The sequence below is a fragment of the Ochotona curzoniae genome, unplaced genomic scaffold, assembly GCF_017591425.1.
Source record: "Ochotona curzoniae isolate NIBS_2020 unplaced genomic scaffold, NIBS_Ocur_1.0 contig_2688, whole genome shotgun sequence".
NCBI classification, from domain to species: Eukaryota; Metazoa; Chordata; class Mammalia; order Lagomorpha; family Ochotonidae; genus Ochotona; species Ochotona curzoniae.
The window spans coordinates 8,551,856-8,570,627 of NW_024465553.1; the positions used below are offsets into that span (position 1 = coordinate 8,551,856).

Sequence of the window (18,772 nt, forward strand, 5' to 3'; positions counted from 1 at the left end):
CTTGGTGGGGCCAGCACCCATGTGAGAGATCCAGAAGAAACTCTTGACCCTGGAATTTGGACTATTGCAGCCACTTGGGGAGTGAACCAGTGGATGGACTATCTCTCTGTCTCTCCTTCTCTCTTTGTAACTCTGCCTTTCCGATAAAAATACGTAAGTCTTTGAAAAAAAAAAAAAAGAGAGAAAATGGCTCAGCATGGTAGCCTAGTGGCTAAAGTCCTTGCCTTATACATGTTGGGGTCCCATATGGGCACCAGATCTAACTTTGGAAGCTGCGCTTCCCATCCAGCTCGCTGCTCGTGGCCTGGGAAAGCAAGTAAGAACTGCCCAAAGCCTTGGGACCTTGCACCTCTGTGGGAGACCTGGAAGAGGCTCTGGAGTCCTGGCTTCAGATGGGCTCAGCTCCAGCTGTTGTGGCTGCTTGGGGAGTGAATCAGCGGACAGAAGATCTTCCTCTCTGCCTCTCCTCCTCTATGTATATCTGACTTTCCGATAAAAATAAAATAAATCCAAATAAAAAAGGAAAGAAATGCCAGGCAGCCCACACCTTCAACAAACACCACTGCTAAGCAAACATGTGCTTGATTTAGATCTGTTGTTAGAGTTAACCTGTAAGATGCCCGTTTTAAAAGACAATTTATGCAGTGTTTATTTGAAAGAGTTAGCAAGGGGAAGGGAGGAATGGGTGGATGGGTGAGTTGAATCTTTCATCCACTGACTCACTCCCCAAGTGGCCACAACCTCCAGGGCTGGACCAGGTCGAAGCCAGGAGCTTCATCCATATCTCCCATATGTGTGGCAGGGCTCAAGTTCTTGACTATTTTCTGCTGTTTTCCATTACTCCATTAGCAGGGAGCTGGATCACAAGTGGAACAGCTAGGGCTTTAGCTTAAACTCACACAGGATCTGACCTTGCAAGTGGCCGAAGTACTATACCATAGCAACAGCCTCCTAGCAAGCCACCCTCTAAGTGGTGTTTTAAGCTTCAGAGAAACTTAGAAGTTTAAACTTCCACTCCTGGGTGGCAATGCAGAAAAGGTATAGCCCAGAACTGCCATCAAGGTAAAATGGTTCCTAAAATCAAGGTGTATGATCCATTATCGTGAAAGTCAAGTAAGAGCCAAGTAAGGTTTGGTCACCCCCTCTTAGCACCTGGCCATGGTACACAATGATCCTTAGTTTTAGATTTTTCCTGGTAAGATGGTTGCTGGGGTTAAGAAGGGAACCATAGCAAAGGAGTGCAATGCATTGGCTGCTCTGTGCACTTGGCCTATCCTTGACCTACTCAAACATAGCCATGGATGTCTGTCTCCTTCAGCCAGTCCCTGCTTTTGATAAGCTCTTGCAAGACAGCTTCACAGAGAGGAGAGTCGGAGACAAAGATCTTCCATTTGCTAGTTCTCTTCCCAAATGGCTGCAGCTGCTGGACTTGAGCAACTCTGAAGCCATGAGCCAGGAACTTCGTCCAGGTCTCCCACACAGGTGCAGAGCCCCAGGGCTTTGGGCCGACTTTTACTGCTTTCCTAGGCCACAAATGGGGAGCTGTAGGTGGAAAGTGGAGCAGCTGGGACATGAACCAGCACCCATATAGGAACCCAGTGCTTGCAGGGGAAAGGGTTAGTTAATTGAGCCGTCTTGCCAGACACCAATACCTTGCCTTTCTAAGAGAAAAGCATTACAGACCTAGAGTGTTGAAGCCACCACCCCCTACCCTGCAAGCATTGTCTAAGACCTGGAAAAAGTGAGAGGCGGTTCCTGAGCCACAGCTGGCCAGTCATGGTGATGGCTTGTGGTGGCCTGGGCGGTGCTGTTGGTGTGTGCAGGTTCCGGTATGGATGCATACAACCTTCTCTAGTCCAGCATCCTGCTGATTCCCACACATGCTAAGCATGGCTTCCGAGAACTTCTCCCAGGGCTGCCACTGTGGCCGGACTGTATTTGTAGAGCTATGTGGGACCATTAGCAACCCTGTGTGTCCACTTCCTGGGCTGCTGCAGGTCCAGTTTGATGACCAAATGCCAACGTAGTCCCAGTCATCAGAGGCTGGCCTGATGTCTTGGGACATCCTTTGTCGTCATCCTGTGTGGCCACTCCCCCTCAGGTTACCGGAGGACAGCCATTGAGATCTGTTCATCTCTTCCTTCTCTCGCTCAGCATCTGCAGAGCTACCCAGGTCCAAGGCACCGGATGCAGGTCAGGGAATAAGACAAAGCTGGCAGGGAGCACACACTGAGCATGGCAGTTCAGGTGCTGCTTGTGACACCGCCACATCCTGCATCAGAATGCCTGAGTTGCTAGGCTGGCTCCTTCTGATTCCAGCTTACTGCTAATGTGCACCCTGGGAAGCTGCAGGGGTTGCTTCAAACCCTTGGGTCTCTGCCACCAAGGAGGGAGATTTGGAATAAGTTCTCAGCCCCTGGCTGCAATCTGACCAGGCCCCAGCTGTTGCAGGGCCATTTAAGAGTAAACCAGCAGATTGGAGATCTTGGGTGTATGTGTGTGAGTGTATTTCAAGTAGATGTTTTTTGGTCACTGCAGGCCTCTTGAGAGTTCCACATGACCACAGAGAAACCCAGCATACCACACATTTCTCGGACTGGAGTTGTTGCAGTCAGTGGGGCACTAACCTCCAGCAGCATTTGGTCCCTCCAGCGGTACACACAGTGCATATGACATTGGAACAGAGAAACATTCTGCAAAGAGCCAGCAAGTCTCCCCAGTCCACAGACTTTTGCTTCCAGAACAGTCGGCACAGGATAGGGCTATGCTCTTTCTCTGAGTCATCCACCCACCCAGGCCCTCCAAAAAAGAGTGGCCATGTAGTTCCCGTCCGCTTCTGGGATCCCTTGAGCACCTGACTTGCAGTGCCCGCCCCTGTGAGTCCTCTGGAAGCAGAGGAATTGTTATGAAGTCGAGAGAAGCCAGATCACCATTACTCATTTTCAGAGGCTTATGTAATCCCTCGCTGGACCAGTCCCAGAAACAACTCTGCATAACAAACAAAACAACAATGGAAGGAGGGATTGATTGGGGGACCTGTCCCATGCCCTGCCATCAGACACACCAGACACAGCAGGAAAAAGGCGACCAGGAAATGGGCTTTGGGCACCTCAGCCAGCCCTCTTCCTCAGTCCGCTTCCAAGTAAGCAGGTGGAAAGGCTGCCTTTAGGAAAGGGAAGGATTGTCGGAATCGCCTGCTGCTCAGCTTATGGCCTGGGACGGAGTTAGCCGGGCACCCCTCCAGAGGCAGCCATAGGAGCTCAGGGTGACTTTAGAGGGGAGCTAAACTTGGAGGAGGAAGCTGAGGCACGACAAGGTGCTCGGGGAAGTCTGCCTTATGCTGTGGACTCTCTTTAAGGTTCCCAAGATGGCATTATCACATCTTCCGTGAGCCAGTGAATACTGTGCTTCATTTGGCCCTGGCTTTATGTGTGAGGGTTGCTTCTTTTGCTAGTTAAAAACCAGAAAGTTTGGAGTCTTTCATTTCCAAGAACAAGACTGGCATCTATCCCAGCAACCCGAACCTCACACACGTGCTTTTTCTCTCGCAAAAGGTGCTTAGTTTGCTGGTGGAACAGAAAAGGCAGATGCTGGAGGCCTGTGCCTCTTCCAGTCGAGAGCCACAAATCCACATGCAAAGTTGGTTTGGAATGTCCAGTTTCATCTTATGGTCTGTGACCCGGGTAGAACCTGGCTGTGTTTAGTGCCTTGGGTAGGTGGATAGGTTGTAAAGCTATTGGTCTTTGAGCGTTTGAATGTGCTTGGAAGGAAAAACCATATAAGATAAAAGGGAGGGTAACTTCAGGTGCACTGATGTGGATGGAGCTGCGGAATGAACTCCAGCCCCTGCCGAGCCCTGTAATCTCAAAAGCTGTGTGCCGTGGGTCCGCCCAACCTTTCTCTGGAAGAGTCACTTCTGGCCAGCTGTGCTGAGTTTCCCAGAAAGCACATTTCTGACTGACACTAGCAGTGGGGACAGAAAGGAAGGAAGATGGGGGACCAGTTGATCATCCCCGCTGGCTTTTGGCAGCCAGTGAGCAAACAAATACATCTGCCATCTCCCTGCCATCACAAGCCAGTGGCGAGGGTGGAGGAGTGCCGGTGTGGGCAGCACAGCCTTGGTTGTGGCTCATTGGGGAAGGAGCTGGGGGTGCGTGCCTGGGATGATGAACCAGTTGATGGGCTAGAAGTCTTGCAAGGGTCAGGGAGCAGCTTGGGGCGGGCGTGTTCATGCTGGAGGATAGCTTTGTGCGATTCCCTGTGAAGAACAAACAGTTCATTAATCAGAAGGCTGCTCTACTGGGTGAATGCGGTTAGGGATAACTTCTAAAAGCATGATAGGCTGTGTCCTGACCCCACTCAGCCCTGTGCCTTGTGGATAATTATGAAAGAGGGTACTAGAGGGATGCCTTGGAGTGGTGGAGTGAGGAAGAAGAGGATGACAATGACAGCAATGGTGGCGATCTTATATAACAGGCCACCCGCTGACCTAAGAGATTTATGCAGTTTATGTAAGATCTGATTATGCATGCTTTACCAGTGAACGGAATGAGGCAGAGAAAGGTTAAGGCACTTGCCCAAGGCCGCAGAGCTAGTGAGAAGTGGAGACGAGAAAGATCTTCCACTTGCTGGTTCTTCCCCCACCCCCATCCCATAAATGGCTGCCACAGCCAAGACTACATCTAACCAAAAACAGGAACCAGAAGCTTCTTCCAGATCTGAGGGGTGGCAGCGCCCAACACCTGGGCCATCCTGCACTGCCTCCCCAGGTGCATTAGCAGGGCACTGGATCAGAAGTGGAGCAGCTGATTCCTGAACCAGTGCCCATCTGGGGTGCCAGTTGCCATAGGCGGCAGCCTGACTCTGCAGTGCAGTGCTGGCCCACATAGCAGCTTCGCTAAGAGATACTCTCCACAGACACTGTTTGCCTTCCAAGTGTGATCACCAAAGTGGTTTCGTTTGAGAATGTATCATTTCCGAAGACTTTCCAGTAGTCTTTGTTTGAAAAGGCAAACTGCCCACTCAGCTGCTGCATGGTACTCTATGGGGGCTGCCTTGGGCACAGCCAGGGCTCTGGGGCGTGCCAGAAGGACTCTGAGAAGGAGACTGTCTGCAGGGGCAAGTGCAGACTCGGGGTCTTACCCAGAGCCCCTCAGGAGAAGCTAAGGTGACTGTGTGCTCTTGCAACAGACACACGGAAGAGGTTGGTGGACACACCAAAAGGGGGCCCTGGACCAGAAAAAATTACTGTTTGGGAGGTCAAACGGGCCAAGTAGGGGAGCTTCCTGCCCTTCCCCTTGATGTAGGTCTACAGGCAAAATCAGAACAGTGGCAGGATGCGCCTGCCATGATTGCTGCAGAAACATAGGCATCAGGCTGCTCCAGGGTGTGGTCAGGAGGTGGGGGCAAAGGGGCAGGGACTCCCAGGAGCTTCGCTGGGCTCCATGGGACACCACATGGGCACAGCCCTTCCCTGCCCTTGCCCTGCCTTTCCCAGGAAGCCAAGGCCAAGGTGAGGAGGGACCACATTTTGAGCATGTAGTGCCGAAGCAGCTGATAAAATCAGTTTCGTCTGTGATTTTGAGTCTTTTTTTTCCCCCCTTGTTGGATTCAGAAGAGAAAGATGCTTTCAGCTTCTGTTACAGACCACGGCCAGAAGAGCATGAGGAGATTGCTGTTGTTCGGTCACCTGCTACCCTACTATGTGTATCAGCAGTGTTGTTGGGATCTGGTGAAAATGGTTATAGTCAATGAATGCAGGGAAAGAATCTCTGAGCTTCTCTTTTTAGAATTTGCACCACTACCACCACCCTTTGACTGTTTTAACCTAGACATCAGTAACTTGGTTGTAAGCTGTTGTTCTGACTTGGCCAACCAAGGTGTCTTTTCTTTCCACTCTGCTCCCTTCTCTATGGGTTTCTGTCTTCCTGCGTGAGTGAGTATATGTGTGATGTGTGTCCATGTCTCTAAGGTTTTTGTGTTTTGTTTTGTTTTTGTTTTTTTCTGGTGCGTCCAAAATTTCTGGCGCGGAGCAGGGATCTTTGCAATGGAATCCACATGTGGTGTCTTCTCTCCCCTTTTGCTTTTTCAGTTCCCCCAGGAGTGATACAGAATGGAGCGCGGGTTCTGAGCCGAGGGCTGTTTCCTGGCGTCCGGCCACTGCCAATCACTCCCATCGGGATGACAGCAGCCATGAGGTAAGACAGCAGCTCACCAGGCCTCGTTCTGTCCCACTGGGGGAGCCCTTTGTGGGACAGAGGGGACCAGTCTTTCACTGGTGACAGTAATCACCCACCTGATTAGAACCCACAGTCCAAACGCCACCTCTTCCTTTTCAAGCCATCAAAGTGTCCTGGCTTCTTTGCAAATGAAGGGATGGGGCCACATTAAATGAAGTGTCTTTATTCTACAAAGGCAGGGGAAGGTTGATAGAAGGACCTCGTGGCTGGATTGTTAATTAGAGACTAGGCTAACAGGTCCAGCTCCAGGCCTAGCCCTGTCACTCTGGCATCCTGTGACTCTGCGGTGCCGAGTGGCCTCTTTGGAGCTTGGTTTCCTCCTCCTCTGCCTCCGAGGAGTGGTTGCAGGAATCACGAGGTAAAGGGCCTTTGGTAAGCGCTCTATAAATAGCAGGTAGCATCACTCACCAGCTCTGCAGAATCAGGTCAGTGCCAAACCACAGGAACCTTCCTTGGGGAAATTTCTTTCCTCCGTTCTGCCACTGCCAACCCGCAGATTAAGGTCAGCCCTAATCTGCTTAAACATTGCCTTTCCCCTCGTTGCCCCCTCATCACCCGGCTCCCTCTCCCTTTCCCCGTCTCCCCCTCTCCCCAGCCTGCACAGTGATGTAAGTTGTATCTCTGGAACTATCTGCAAAGCACCTGCTGGGGTTCCCATCACAAGATCTCTGCGGTGTCTTGCCCTCCCACCACCCAAATCTGCCATTGTTTCTTCCCCTGGATATGTTTGCCCCACGGATATGCCTGGTATTGGCCCATTTTATCCACATTGTTCCCTCCGTGTCAACCTTCTCCTGCCCCTATTTGCAGGGCAGCACGCCCATCTAGGCCCATCCCAAGCATGATGCCTTCATGCACTTGGCCTCTGAGCCAGCTCCAGAGACACATGCCCCTTTCCTTTGGGCCCTCAGCCTCGTGCAGCTGTGGGCCCCTTTAATGAGTGACCCTGGCTGGCAATGTCTCTTCCGTGTGTGTGTCCTTCTATGTCATTGGTTTGTTTCTTGAAGTCCAGAGCCATCTCTCAGCTGGCTGATGTCTCATCATTCATGGCCCAGTACTGGGGCTTCACCCCAAGAAGACCTGACTCACTGAGTTACTGGCCTGTGGCTGTCTTCAGCATGCAAGTCTGCACTGAAGGGCCATTCTTTTTTTAAAAAAAGACTTTTTTATTTTTATTGCAAAGTCAGATATACAGAGAGGAGGAGAGACAGAGAGGAAGATCTTCCGCCCAATGATTCACTCCCCCAGTGACCGCAGTGGCCGGTACTGCGCCGATCCGAAGCCAGGAACCAGGAACCTCTTCCACGTCTCCTGCATGGACACAGGGTCCCAAGGCTTTGGGCCGTCCCCGACTGCATTCCCAGGCCACAATCAGGGAGCTGGATGGGAAGTGGAGCTGCCAGGATTAGAACCGGCACCCATGTGGGATCCCGGCACGTTCAAGGTGAGGACTTAAGCCACTAGGCCACGGCGCCGGCCCCCAAAGGGCCGTTTTGCTCTCCTGACATGGAACCAAAGGAAACCAAAGTCCTAGAAAGTGTGATGAACTGTGCCTGGGGGAAAAGCATGGTCAGACTTCCCTGTGTAACTCCTGGGACTGTTGCAGGAAATCAGTTGATTTTGGCCAGAGTAGATGTTGTTTCATCTGCAGGGCAGACCCTGATGCCCAGGATCTGATGAGGAGGAACTTTGGTAGAAATTAGGATGGTCAATTAGTTGTTCAATTCAGTATCACTTGCACTCATGAGGGAGACTTTCCAAAAATACCCGGGAAGGGTCTTTGTTGTTGTCAACACTTTCCTAAGATCAAAAAATTCTTAGATTTCATGAATAATTTCTTCCATGAAACCAAATAGCCACGCCCTTGCCTTGCCTTGCCTTGTCTTGCCTCGTGAAAGAAATGCGTTCTGGTTTCCGTGGGCTTCCTAACCTCTTTGCTGTGTCACCCCCTAAATGGTCTTTTTGGTTGAGAAGACTTCTAGATTGTAGAGTGTTTTCACTTGCCACAAGCAGTCTATTTCCATGGCAGATTCTAAATATAGACCTGCAGGTCTTCACCATCTTGACCACTCTTTGGGTGCCTTCCAGCCATTCCTTCTAGAAGAACATGGAATAGCCAGACATATACCAGCTTGGGCTTCAACAGGCTCTGCCTCCCAGCCAATCACTAACTTTCTGGCTTACATTATCACGGATTTTGCTGATGAGGGCCCTCTGGAGGGATTATTTAAGGCACTGATTTTTTTCCCCCTGGTTATGTTCTGGTTAGAGAATAGGGCACCACAATGAAATAATGGGTCTTATTTCTGTTTAAAGTATTGCTGTTGATCTGATCCAGTGGGGCACCTTCATTGGACACCTGCAAAGTAAAAGGCCACAAAACTGTTTCTGGGACTGGATTTGTGAATCAGGCAGTTGCACTCAGCAACCAGAAGTCGCAGCAGGTAGGGTGCCCGCATCCCATGTTGGAGTGCCTGGTTTTGAGGCACATCTTTGCTTTTATACTTCTAGCTTCCTGGTTGAGCTAGCGATGCTAGCCCAAATAGTTGAGTTTCTCCTGGTGTTTGAGGCAGACCCTGATTGAGCTTCCAGCTCCTGCCTTTGGCCTGTTCCAGCCCCAGCATTACAGACTTTGGGGGAGTGAGCCGGTAGATAGAAGCTCTCTCCACGCTCTCTCTGCCTTTCAAATATGAATAGATAAATACGTAAATAAATAAAATTCTGGAAGACACCACAGCAGGCATTTGCACAAAGAGAAATATAAAGAACTGTTAAACAGATAGGAACTTACTAAGCAGCACCCCAAAGGGAAAGGAGGATTCCACGTATCAGAGGGGGCATCTGCCACTTAGAGAGCTAAAGGGACCAAGGGAGAGCTTTCCAGAGTGCCGGTCCGGGATCCTGCCTGCAGAGGAGACACCTGCTCATGTCTGTAGGCGATGTGGTTCTACAAGTGTTGGTAAAGCTCTCACCTGGACTCAGTGGCTGCTACATGTGTGTGCTACGGAAGCAAAGATACGTGGCTGGGGCATCCTTGGCAGAAGAAGATCCAGTCTTCCTCCTCCACCGTCTCTGTCTCTGTGGTGCTCCCTATTGGTAGAGCCAAATGAGCCAAATGTGGCTCAGACCATCCAGCCTTGACCCTGGCCCATGAAACGGTACAGAAGGGTGGGTTTGAGGCTGGATGACAGAGGTTTACAACAAAGCAGCCTGCTCAGTGTCTGTCCACTGCAAGAGCACATGTAGTCATGGTCAAAGAATGATTCTCCTCACCACGATGGGACTTTGCAACCAAATCACTTTTTGCAAAGTGTGCAGCTACGGTTGACAGAAAGCCATTGGCGTGAGTGGAGATCATCTCCAAGGGACATTAAGGGAGAAAAGCATCTAAGAGTGACATCAGCACAGCGATGTGGGCGCATACAGAATCAGCATCTGCGGAAGACCCAGGAAATGATGGAGAAACCCAGCCTGTGCTGCTCTTCTCAGAACCGTTTCCATTCTCCAGAAATTCTGATTTAGCTGGGGGGTCAGTTGGACCTACGTTCAGCCCAGGGCAAGAGGGAAGAGGAGCCTGGAGCCACCCTTTCATCCACTGCCATACAATGTGATGGTGCCCATGCACTCCCGTGGGTGCACCAGGTTCTGCAGGGGTCGCTGCCACTGCTGGGCAAAGGACAGCAAAGGACTCGTTGACACCCACAGAAGGCCAGTTTCCTCCTCTCCTTTGTGTGACAGGTTTTCTGTGTGATTCCAAGTGACTTTTCCTTAAGTGAAAATATTTGTCTCCAGGGTTATTTTCTCCCCTTCTACCTAGTGGCAAAGGCCATGTTTGTTTGTCTTAACGCTGCAACTGTTATTGACCCAGATGAAGTGTTCCTTTTATTAGCTGATCATTACACAGCTCTATTTGCTGGGTTCCTTTGCATGTAATTATGATGTGAAATCTTCTAAAGAGTATCTGTCAATAGTATAATTGACTTTACCGTGTTGACTTTTTAACTCAATAATCTCAGTGACTGGCCCATCCTTAAGGCATTGGGAACCCGCTTACTTTTAAATGGGCCTGGGCATAGAGTCTCCAGGCTCTGTCAGCCTCAGAATAGTTGCTCCTGTGTATTAAAGCTTGATGCCTGTGTTTTGTGCTCCTTTTCCCACATGAAATTCCCTATGGGATCTTATGAAGTGGAACACGTAGTTAAAGCCCAGTGGAATTTCTGGCCTGCTTAGCAAACAGGAGGCCCATGTCTTTGGAGCTTGTAGCCTTCTGGGTTGCCTTCCAACTTCCATCCGTAGTTGCTTGCCCACATCTAGACCACCTACAGGTTAAATGTTAAGCCCCCTTTTTTGACCTCCTGCCCCATGTGGTCTCTTAGGTGGCAAAGAAGGGATTGGGACAGAGTGGATGGAAGGTGAATCCATTCTATAGCAACACAACCTGAAAGCCCAGCACAAGCTGAAATTCAGGAACAAAACTTCCTGTCCCCGGGGTTCTCATGCGAAAACCTGGACTGCCTCATGGACCGCTAAGGTTCATCCACAGCTGTGCACCACCTGGCACACAGGAAGGGTCATGCAGGTGTTGGGCAGATGAATAACATGGAGAGAGATGGGTAGGTGGCATGATGGTCAAACTGGCAGCTTGAAACGCCCACGTCTGGGTTCACACCCCAGCTGCTCTGTTGTCCACCCAGCACCTGTAATGCTTTAAAGCACTGACAACTTTTTGTGATTACAGGAATGCTGCCCTGGGAACTCTCCTGTGTATCTCCAGGCATACCAGAGTGAGCGTGTTGGCTTGTAGGCTGTGTTTCCTGGGCCGCCTTACAAGGCAATGCCAAATTGTTTTCCAGGCCACTCCCATCGGAGGATGCAGCAGTGCCTGCCCCTGTCTGTGTCGTTGCACCTGATACTCCAGCCGATCCCGGCAGTGGAGACCAGGATCTCACGGGCTGTCACTGAGCCTGCTGCACAACTCTCCAGAGAGAAGCTTGGCTGTCTGAATTGCTTTTTTAATGAATATCTCATCAACATTTTTCTGCCTTTCTGTTGGATTCTCTTTTCTCTGTGGAGAGCTTTCTGTATTTTGAGTGCTAATTCTTTCTGGACTGTAGTTTGTGGATGACCTTTTTATTTAGTAGTTGCTTTGGTAAGCTGGAGATACTAGTCTCATGCTTATTAATCATGTTTATCTATTTTTTTTAATAAAGTCCGGTATCTTGAAAGTATCTCTTGGACCCAGCATGGTAGCCTACTAGCTAAAATCCTCGCCTTGGATGCTCCAGGATCCCATATGACCGCTGGTTCATATCCCAGCTGTTCCCCTTCCCTTCCAGCTCCCTGATTGTGCTTGGGAAGGCAGAAGAAGACAACCCAAAGCCTTGGAACCCTGTGCCTATGTGGAAGACCTAGAGGAAGCTCCGGGCTCCTTCCTTTGGATCAGCTCAGCTCCGACTGGCCATCTGGGGAGTGAATCAGCGAGTGGAGATCTTGCATCCACTGGTTCACTCCCCAAGTAACTGCAATGGCCAGACCTGAGCAGATCCAAAGCCAGGAGCCAGGGACTTTCTGCTATCCCATACGGATGTAGGGTCTGAAGGCCTTGGGCCATCCTTTACTGCTTCCCCAGTACATGAACCATTGCCCATATAGGATGCCATCACATGCAAGGCAATGACTTTAGCCACTAGGCTACCACACCAGGCCTGGTAAGTCTTAAGTCTTATAGCACAAAATCTCTCTCTTCATTATTCTTCAACTATCTTTACCATTCTTGGCCCCTTGTACTTAGAATCAGCTTGATGGATTGAAGAAAAGGGAGCAGGGACACAAAGAAAAATGAAACACACTTTTTTTTTTTTCAAGATTTATTTATTCTATTGGAAAGAGCGGAAGATCTTCTGTCCGATGATTCACGAATCCCCAAGTGGCTGCAATGGCCGGTGCTGTGCCGATCCGAAGCCAGAGGCCAGGAACTTCTTTCTGGGTCTCCCATGTGGGTGCAAGGTCCCAAGGCTTTGGGCCATCCTCAACTGCTCTCCCAGGCCACAAGCAGGGAGCTGGATGGGAAGTGGAGCTGCTGGAATTAGAACTGGCGCACATATGGGATCCCTGGCACATTCAAAGCGAGGACCTTAACCATTATGCTATCGCGCTGGGCCCTGAAACATTCTTATAGTGGCTTTAACCTGTTAGGTCAGCTTGTAAGGGGTGAATACTCCCGCCAGAATCTGTTGTGAACCTGTTATGTATGTGGTTAGGCCCAGTGTCTCCTGTTACAGCTTTATGATTTTTTTTCTGCTAAAGGTATCTGCAGTTAGAGTTATTGTGTGTAGTCTGGCTTCTCTTATCTGTCCCTGCTGTTGTAAATCGTGTGCATGTGTGTGGTATATGGTATGATATATATTGTGTAATGTAATAAAATTTACATTACCCTCATAAAATGAATTGAGGAATGTTTGCCCTTAGATTCTCTGAAAAGCATTTTAGAAGACTGAAGTTTCCATTGTCTAGTGTTTGATGGAACTTACTTGCAAGACCCAGGTGGGGCTGGCGTTTTCTTTGTGGGAGTCTTTGGTGGAGCTGTTCGTCTGTAATAGTTACAAGAACCTTGGGTTTGTCAAATTTCCTTTTGGATTCATTTTGTTATTCTAGCATTTTGTCCATTTCCCCTGAGTTTCCAACTATACTGGGATAAAGGTGTTCATACTGTATCTTGTCTTTATTTTCTTCCTTTATTTCGTTTGTATCATTGCTTTTTTGGATTGATATTGCTAGATTCCCCTCCCTCAAAGTGCAAACTGGCTTTATTAGCTCTTCATTGCATTTTATGATAATTCTAAATTACTTTCTGCATTTGGATTTATGCTACTTTTCTTGTTCTAGATTAAATACTTTTATTTTTTTACCCATTTTTTTTCTCTATAAAAGTCAGAAGTTATAATTGCCTTCAAATTACCGCTGAAGACATGATTCAGTCTTTTCATTTTCATTAAGTAAGAATTTTCTGATTTCCACTTTAAATCTTCTTTGACCCATGGATATTTCTAGAAGTATGTCTTTGAATTTCCAAATCAGACAGCAGGTGATTGTTTCTTATTCTTTGTTTTAAGTTTACCCCTTCCACAGCATAAACTTGAGTCCACTGTCGTCAGAAAATGTGTCTCTTCACCAGTGCTAGCTCCCGTGTCGAGGCTTGCTGTTCAGTCGAATATGAGTCTTGTTACAAATACATCCGTGTGTGCTTCCAAAGCAAATGCCTTTTTCTTCCTTCTTATTTGTATATTCATCAGGTCAGATTCTCTCCATACTAACCCTTTGTATATGAGAATGTGTGTTCAACAGTTTTGTGTATGTGTTCATCAGCATGAATAATGAATGATGTGTCGAAGTATCCCATTACAAGGTGGATTTGCCTGTTTCTCTCTGTCCTTTTCCTTCTAAATGTGAGTATGCTGAAGCCGTTTGCTTGGTTGAGCCTCGATGACTGCTCAGGGTCTTGTCTTTATCTGTAGTAATGATTTCTGCCTTCAGTCTTACTTCCCTCTCCTGTCACTAGGCCAGCATGCCGCAGCTTCTTCCTTCTAACCTTTCTTTGTCCTTCTGTTTGATGTTTACCTCTTGTAGGTGTGTGCCTTTTCCCCAATCCACAGCAGTGAGCTGTGCCTTTTAGCTGAAGGTTTGTAGTTCAATTTGTACTGACATGTTTGGATGCTTCCCTGTCATTTTATTTGACACTGAAAGTCTGTCTGACTTTTCCCAGGTTCTTTGCTTTTCTAGCATTATTTTAAATTGACCGAGTGTCCCCCATTGTTCATTCCATTTTTTTCCCCTCTCATGGTGTCAAAGTCAGACGTTCCATTTCTCTTCTTTTCATGTGGCTCCTGGAACTTTTAGTCCGAGCATTTTAAAATATTCTGAGTTTAAGCTCTATTTCTAATCTCATCCAATGGGGCCCTTGGAGTACTTTGCTCAGTGTTTTTCAGAAGATGGGCTGTGTTTGACCTTCTGGTTCTGTTGTGGTTTTGTTGCTTTGTTTTGGTTCGGTTTGGTTTTGTAGGTTCCTTAATCTTCACTGTTACTGTGTTAATGTGGAGGGGGGTACTTCTCACTGAATTTACATCCAGGCCTTCCTTTTTTTGGATCATTTTCTTCTTCTTTTTTTTTTTTTTCTGAAGTACCTTCTTTAAAAGTTCTATAGTAGGAATATGTGGTGCACGTTCCAGATTCCTATAGGAAAAGACAAGGAGGAATTCAAGAAGTTGGTGGAAAATGGTCAAATGAATTCTCCGTGAGTTGAGGCCCGCTCGCACATGCGCCCTCCCACTTGGAGGGCGGTGTTACTGGATGTCAGCTTACAGGTTGACATTTTTCTCACTTTGAGAATGTGTTCCCCTTCATCTCCCTCGCTTGTTTGACCCTAAAGCTTACTCCCCTTGAGGGATCCTTCTGTTGCTTTCACATCTTGTTTTTAATGCTCTGACGCTCGCTGGCGTGTGTCTGGGTAGGGCTTTTCCTCTCTGTGTGAGTGTCTTTAGTTGGATGCTGACTCTGGAGTTTGGTGCCCTTACGGAGCCTCCCCGTTTTGCATTCTGCAGCTCCGGCTCAGCTTGCATTGGCCTTCACGCTGTGCTCCCATGGAGCCGGCCTTCCGTCTATGCTGACTCATTCATTCACTCGCTCCCTCTTTTTTTATAGTTGATTTGTTTCTTTTCTCTCTGAAAATGTTTACTCATACATATGAAAGACAGAGGGAAGGAAAGGCCCTCTCCGCTGGTTTACTCGCAGTGCCAGCCCGAGACAAAGCCAGGAATCAGGAGCCCCGTGCAGAGGCAGTCAGTTGACCAGTCCCACTGCTTTCCGTGGCTGCACTGGCAGGAAGCTGGAGAAAGGAGCAGGTCCGGTGTATCATGTTCAGCTGCTCGGCTCTGGGTGAGGAAAATTCATTTCAGAGTTTTATTTTTCCTCTCAGAATGCTTTTTCATGCTTTCCAAATTCTACCTGCTTTGTTGTACAATCTATCTATCCTCTCCAATATTTTTTAATATCATCTTCATGTATGCACACATTAACATTCTATGTCTATTTCACTATTTTCCATGACTCCAGTTAAGATTCTTTGGTATTTTTGTTTGGTATCTTTGACGGGTGTCTATTTTTGTTTGTTTGTTTGTTTGTTTTTCCCTCTCTTGCTAGTGGTGGTTCATTTCCCTTTTGTTTTAAGAACATTTTATGGTGCATCTGTGTTCCTTGAGATTCTAGAATGTTCTCTGTGACTCGGGTGCACACAGGATTGGCTTTGATGGCCACTTTCACGCCTGGGGGTTATCCAGAGGAATCTCCCAGCAGCCGGAAGTCAGTCTTTCTGCTGCTCCCTGTTCCCCTCCCCCATGTGTCTGAGCTCTTGTTCCTTTGCTAGGCTTTCTCGGTTTACCTGTTGCTCCCATTTCAGATCATACCTGCTTCTTTCACGTGTGCGGAGGCCTGTGGGCATGAGGGTGACCGACCGTGTGGGATTCCCTACTTGCTCTAGGTTGCAGTGTACTCGTGGACACAGGACCAGCCATGTGCCTGTCTGCCACTCAGCTGTCAGCAGGATCTACCAGTCACCTCTCCTCTACCTGGTCTTTTTTACTGGAGTTGGTTTGGGACAGAAAGGTCGCATTTGGCTCACATCCCCATGAATTCTGTCTCCTGCTTTGCATGCCTGGCAAAAGATAGGCAGAGGGGGCACAGCTCCCTTGCATGGTTGCTCATTTGTTGCAAGTATCACTCACTCTTGGCTTGAACTAATGGGAGCTCTCACTTTTTATGCTTGTTATTTCCCATCTATTTGATAAGAGAGAATGAATACCAGCTTTTATGTAGCACATGGTCTGAGTAAGCCACGTGCTTGGAACTTTCAAAAGGCCTAGTAAAATCAGCTGGCTTTAATTTATGATAATTGTATCGTTATCCATAAATGCATCCAACACTGACAAATGGCAGGTGTTTCCCACGTCTTCTGTGTTCATGTTAATGAATGATTTTTCAGGAGTGGTTACAGATTCACCTTCCCACATGTTTGGGATGCCTGGCTGCTTTGAAGCATGTGGGTTCCTTTCATAGTAACCGCTGCACAGGGACATATTGGACAGCGAGTCGGTGCTGCTGGCTTGCGCCATCGGGAATCACACTGCGCCAAGTGATTAATCATTGAAGGGGCTTGTCACTTCTCGCTGAGCGTTGTGTGCAATTTATGGATTTTGAGCCCATGCTAAAATCTCTAGGAAAGTCGATCTCACCAGTGAGGAGGAGATGCCACTCTGAATTCTCTCTCCTGACCGTTGTATCTGCATCTCCTGGTGCATCCAGGAATACACACATTGAAATCAGTGTTCCTCCTCAGGGGCCACCTTGGATACACCTGGGTGTCCTCTGAGCTTCTCTCTGGAATGTACTTGAACCAGGCATATTCCAAACAGCCTGGGCCCGGGTGGTGGCAGGGCGCAAGACTGGCTTGCGGGCTGTTCTCTCGTTCTTGGGGTCTCCTGAAGATGAAAGTTCCAGTTTGGGTCTAGTGGGTCTGGAGCATCTCTCTCTGAGGCTGTTTGGTTTTTTTTTCCCCCCCTGTTAGAGACAGAAAGGAATTTCAGGCATGAAAATTTTCTTCTTGTGGCAGTGAATCCAAGATTTAATATTATTGCTTTGGTTTTAGTGTATTTCTCCACCACCTCCTCTCCCAGCCTTTCATTTCCAAAGACTTACCAAGGAGGAGGAAGGGGGCAAGGAACACCCCTCACGCTTCAGCCCAGGGACACTAGGAGTTGGCGCGGTAGCACCCTTGCCATCCTTCGCCCACTCCTGGTCTCTCACTGACCTGCCCTGCTGTCTGCAGAGACCAGGCTCTGCTGACCTCTGGCACCGAAGGGAATCGTAAGCCCCAAGTTACTGTAAGAAAACAGGGATTCAGAACTGAATTGATTTGTTCCAAGGCAGGCACAGCCCCACTCACTCCTGCTCATGTGGTGGAGTTCACTGTCAAATTGCTGGACTGCAGTTCAGTGGGTTAATTAATTTTGCATTTTACAGCAGTTACCTTCAGCAACAGAGATCAAGGAAAACCTAACGAGACTTTCATTTTCATTTGCTTTCATTAACTCTCAATAGAGATTGGTTCCCTCTGCCAAGTTTCCTGTCTGGGAGCACCTCAAAGCCATCTTCCCGCAGTCGCTCCTACTCCCGAGGCGTAGCTGAGGAGCGAGCAGCAGGTGGATAGCGCGGAGGCCCAGCTCAGGGGGCTGTGTTCCGTGGCAGGTGCTTGAGGAATCCCCCCCCTCGAGGCCCTGGAACCTGTGCTCTCTGCGGGGCTTTCCTCAAAAACCTCCTGACCCTGGAAGACAAAGAAGGCTCAGCACACGGTTCTGACAAAGACAGAGCGGGCAAGGGAGGAGGAGTGATGGTCTCTCTACGACTGGGTGCTGCGGGGTTTTTATTTAACCCTCGCATGAGGAAACCAAGGCTGCAAGAGGTGAAACATACCTCAGAGTCACCAGCGTGCAGTCCCAGGAACATGAAAGCCAGGCTTTTTCTCTAGGGGTCTGAGGAGGCGCTATGGATCCACTGCCGTGGGAGCTGGGACACGAGCTGGGACGCCCCCAGAACCCAGCGCAGGTCGTATTTGTTGAGGCAGCCAGCAGAGATGAGGTTTGGGTACTGGCCCTATGCGCATGTTGCAGGTGGGCATCCCATTGCGTGTTCTCACACCACGATGTTCGGCAGGCTGTCACGGTGCTAGAAGCCCCAGACAGGCTCCCTGCTGTCCACCTCCCGCTGCATGCACCCTTTGTCTCAGGAAACCTCTCCTTCTCACCACAGCTGCCACTGGGAGCTCCCCGAGCCTCGGGGAACCCTGGGAAGGAGAAAAAAGCCCTGATCTCCTTAGCAGTCCTGAGCCTGTGGCTCTCAGCACTATTGCCCTACCCCCAGAGTGGTCTGGTGACTGGCTTCATTCCCTGAACCCCACACTTTGCCTCCGCTTGATTCCACCTACTCTCCCACTTCAATATAAACGCTGAAACTCCCCCAGGCGCCCAGTACAGTGCTGGCCAGGAGGGACCCTGACGTCATAAAGACACCCTGACAGGAAGTACAGATGTCAGATGAGTCTTCAGTTCATGAGGATGGTGCAACGTGCTGTCTGCAGGGAAAGCGTGCTACCATCGTCCCCGGAAGTGTGCCGAGCTGGGCGGGCTCACAGCAGACAGCCGCTGAGGCACAGTAGAACATCTCTCAGTTCTACCCAGATTGTCCACCTCATGGCCAAGGGCAGGACACTCCCTCTTTCTCCCTCCAAGCTCTGAGTGACCGTTCTGCCCCACCTACCCCTGGCATATCAGAAATAGAGCTGTTAGACCCAGCTACACAGAATGTGGGGCCTGACCAGCAGCAGGTGCTCACTGCCTTCCTGCTGGGCATCACTGGTCCAAGCACTTACAGGCACAAACTCCTTTCCTCGGCACACCAGTCCTCTGTGATGCGGGGATGGTTCGCTC

The 18,772-nt window shown here is 49.1% G+C and overlaps 1 protein-coding gene across 4 annotated transcripts in view; it reads left to right on the forward strand.

Annotated features, from left to right (window-relative positions):
- FOXN3 (forkhead box N3) overlaps positions 1–18,772 on the forward strand; it is a 333,022-nt gene that overhangs the window by 306,913 nt on the left and 7,337 nt on the right. For 3 of the 4 annotated variants that reach the window (XM_040975179.1, XM_040975177.1, XM_040975178.1), the window contains one exon: positions 6,092–6,197. In XM_040975179.1, the coding sequence (XP_040831113.1) occupies positions 6,092–6,197 (106 nt within the window). Of the gene's footprint in view, positions 1–6,091; positions 6,198–8,555; positions 8,684–18,772 lie in introns of all 4 variants that reach the window. The other variant, XM_040975176.1, reaches the window with a different exon arrangement.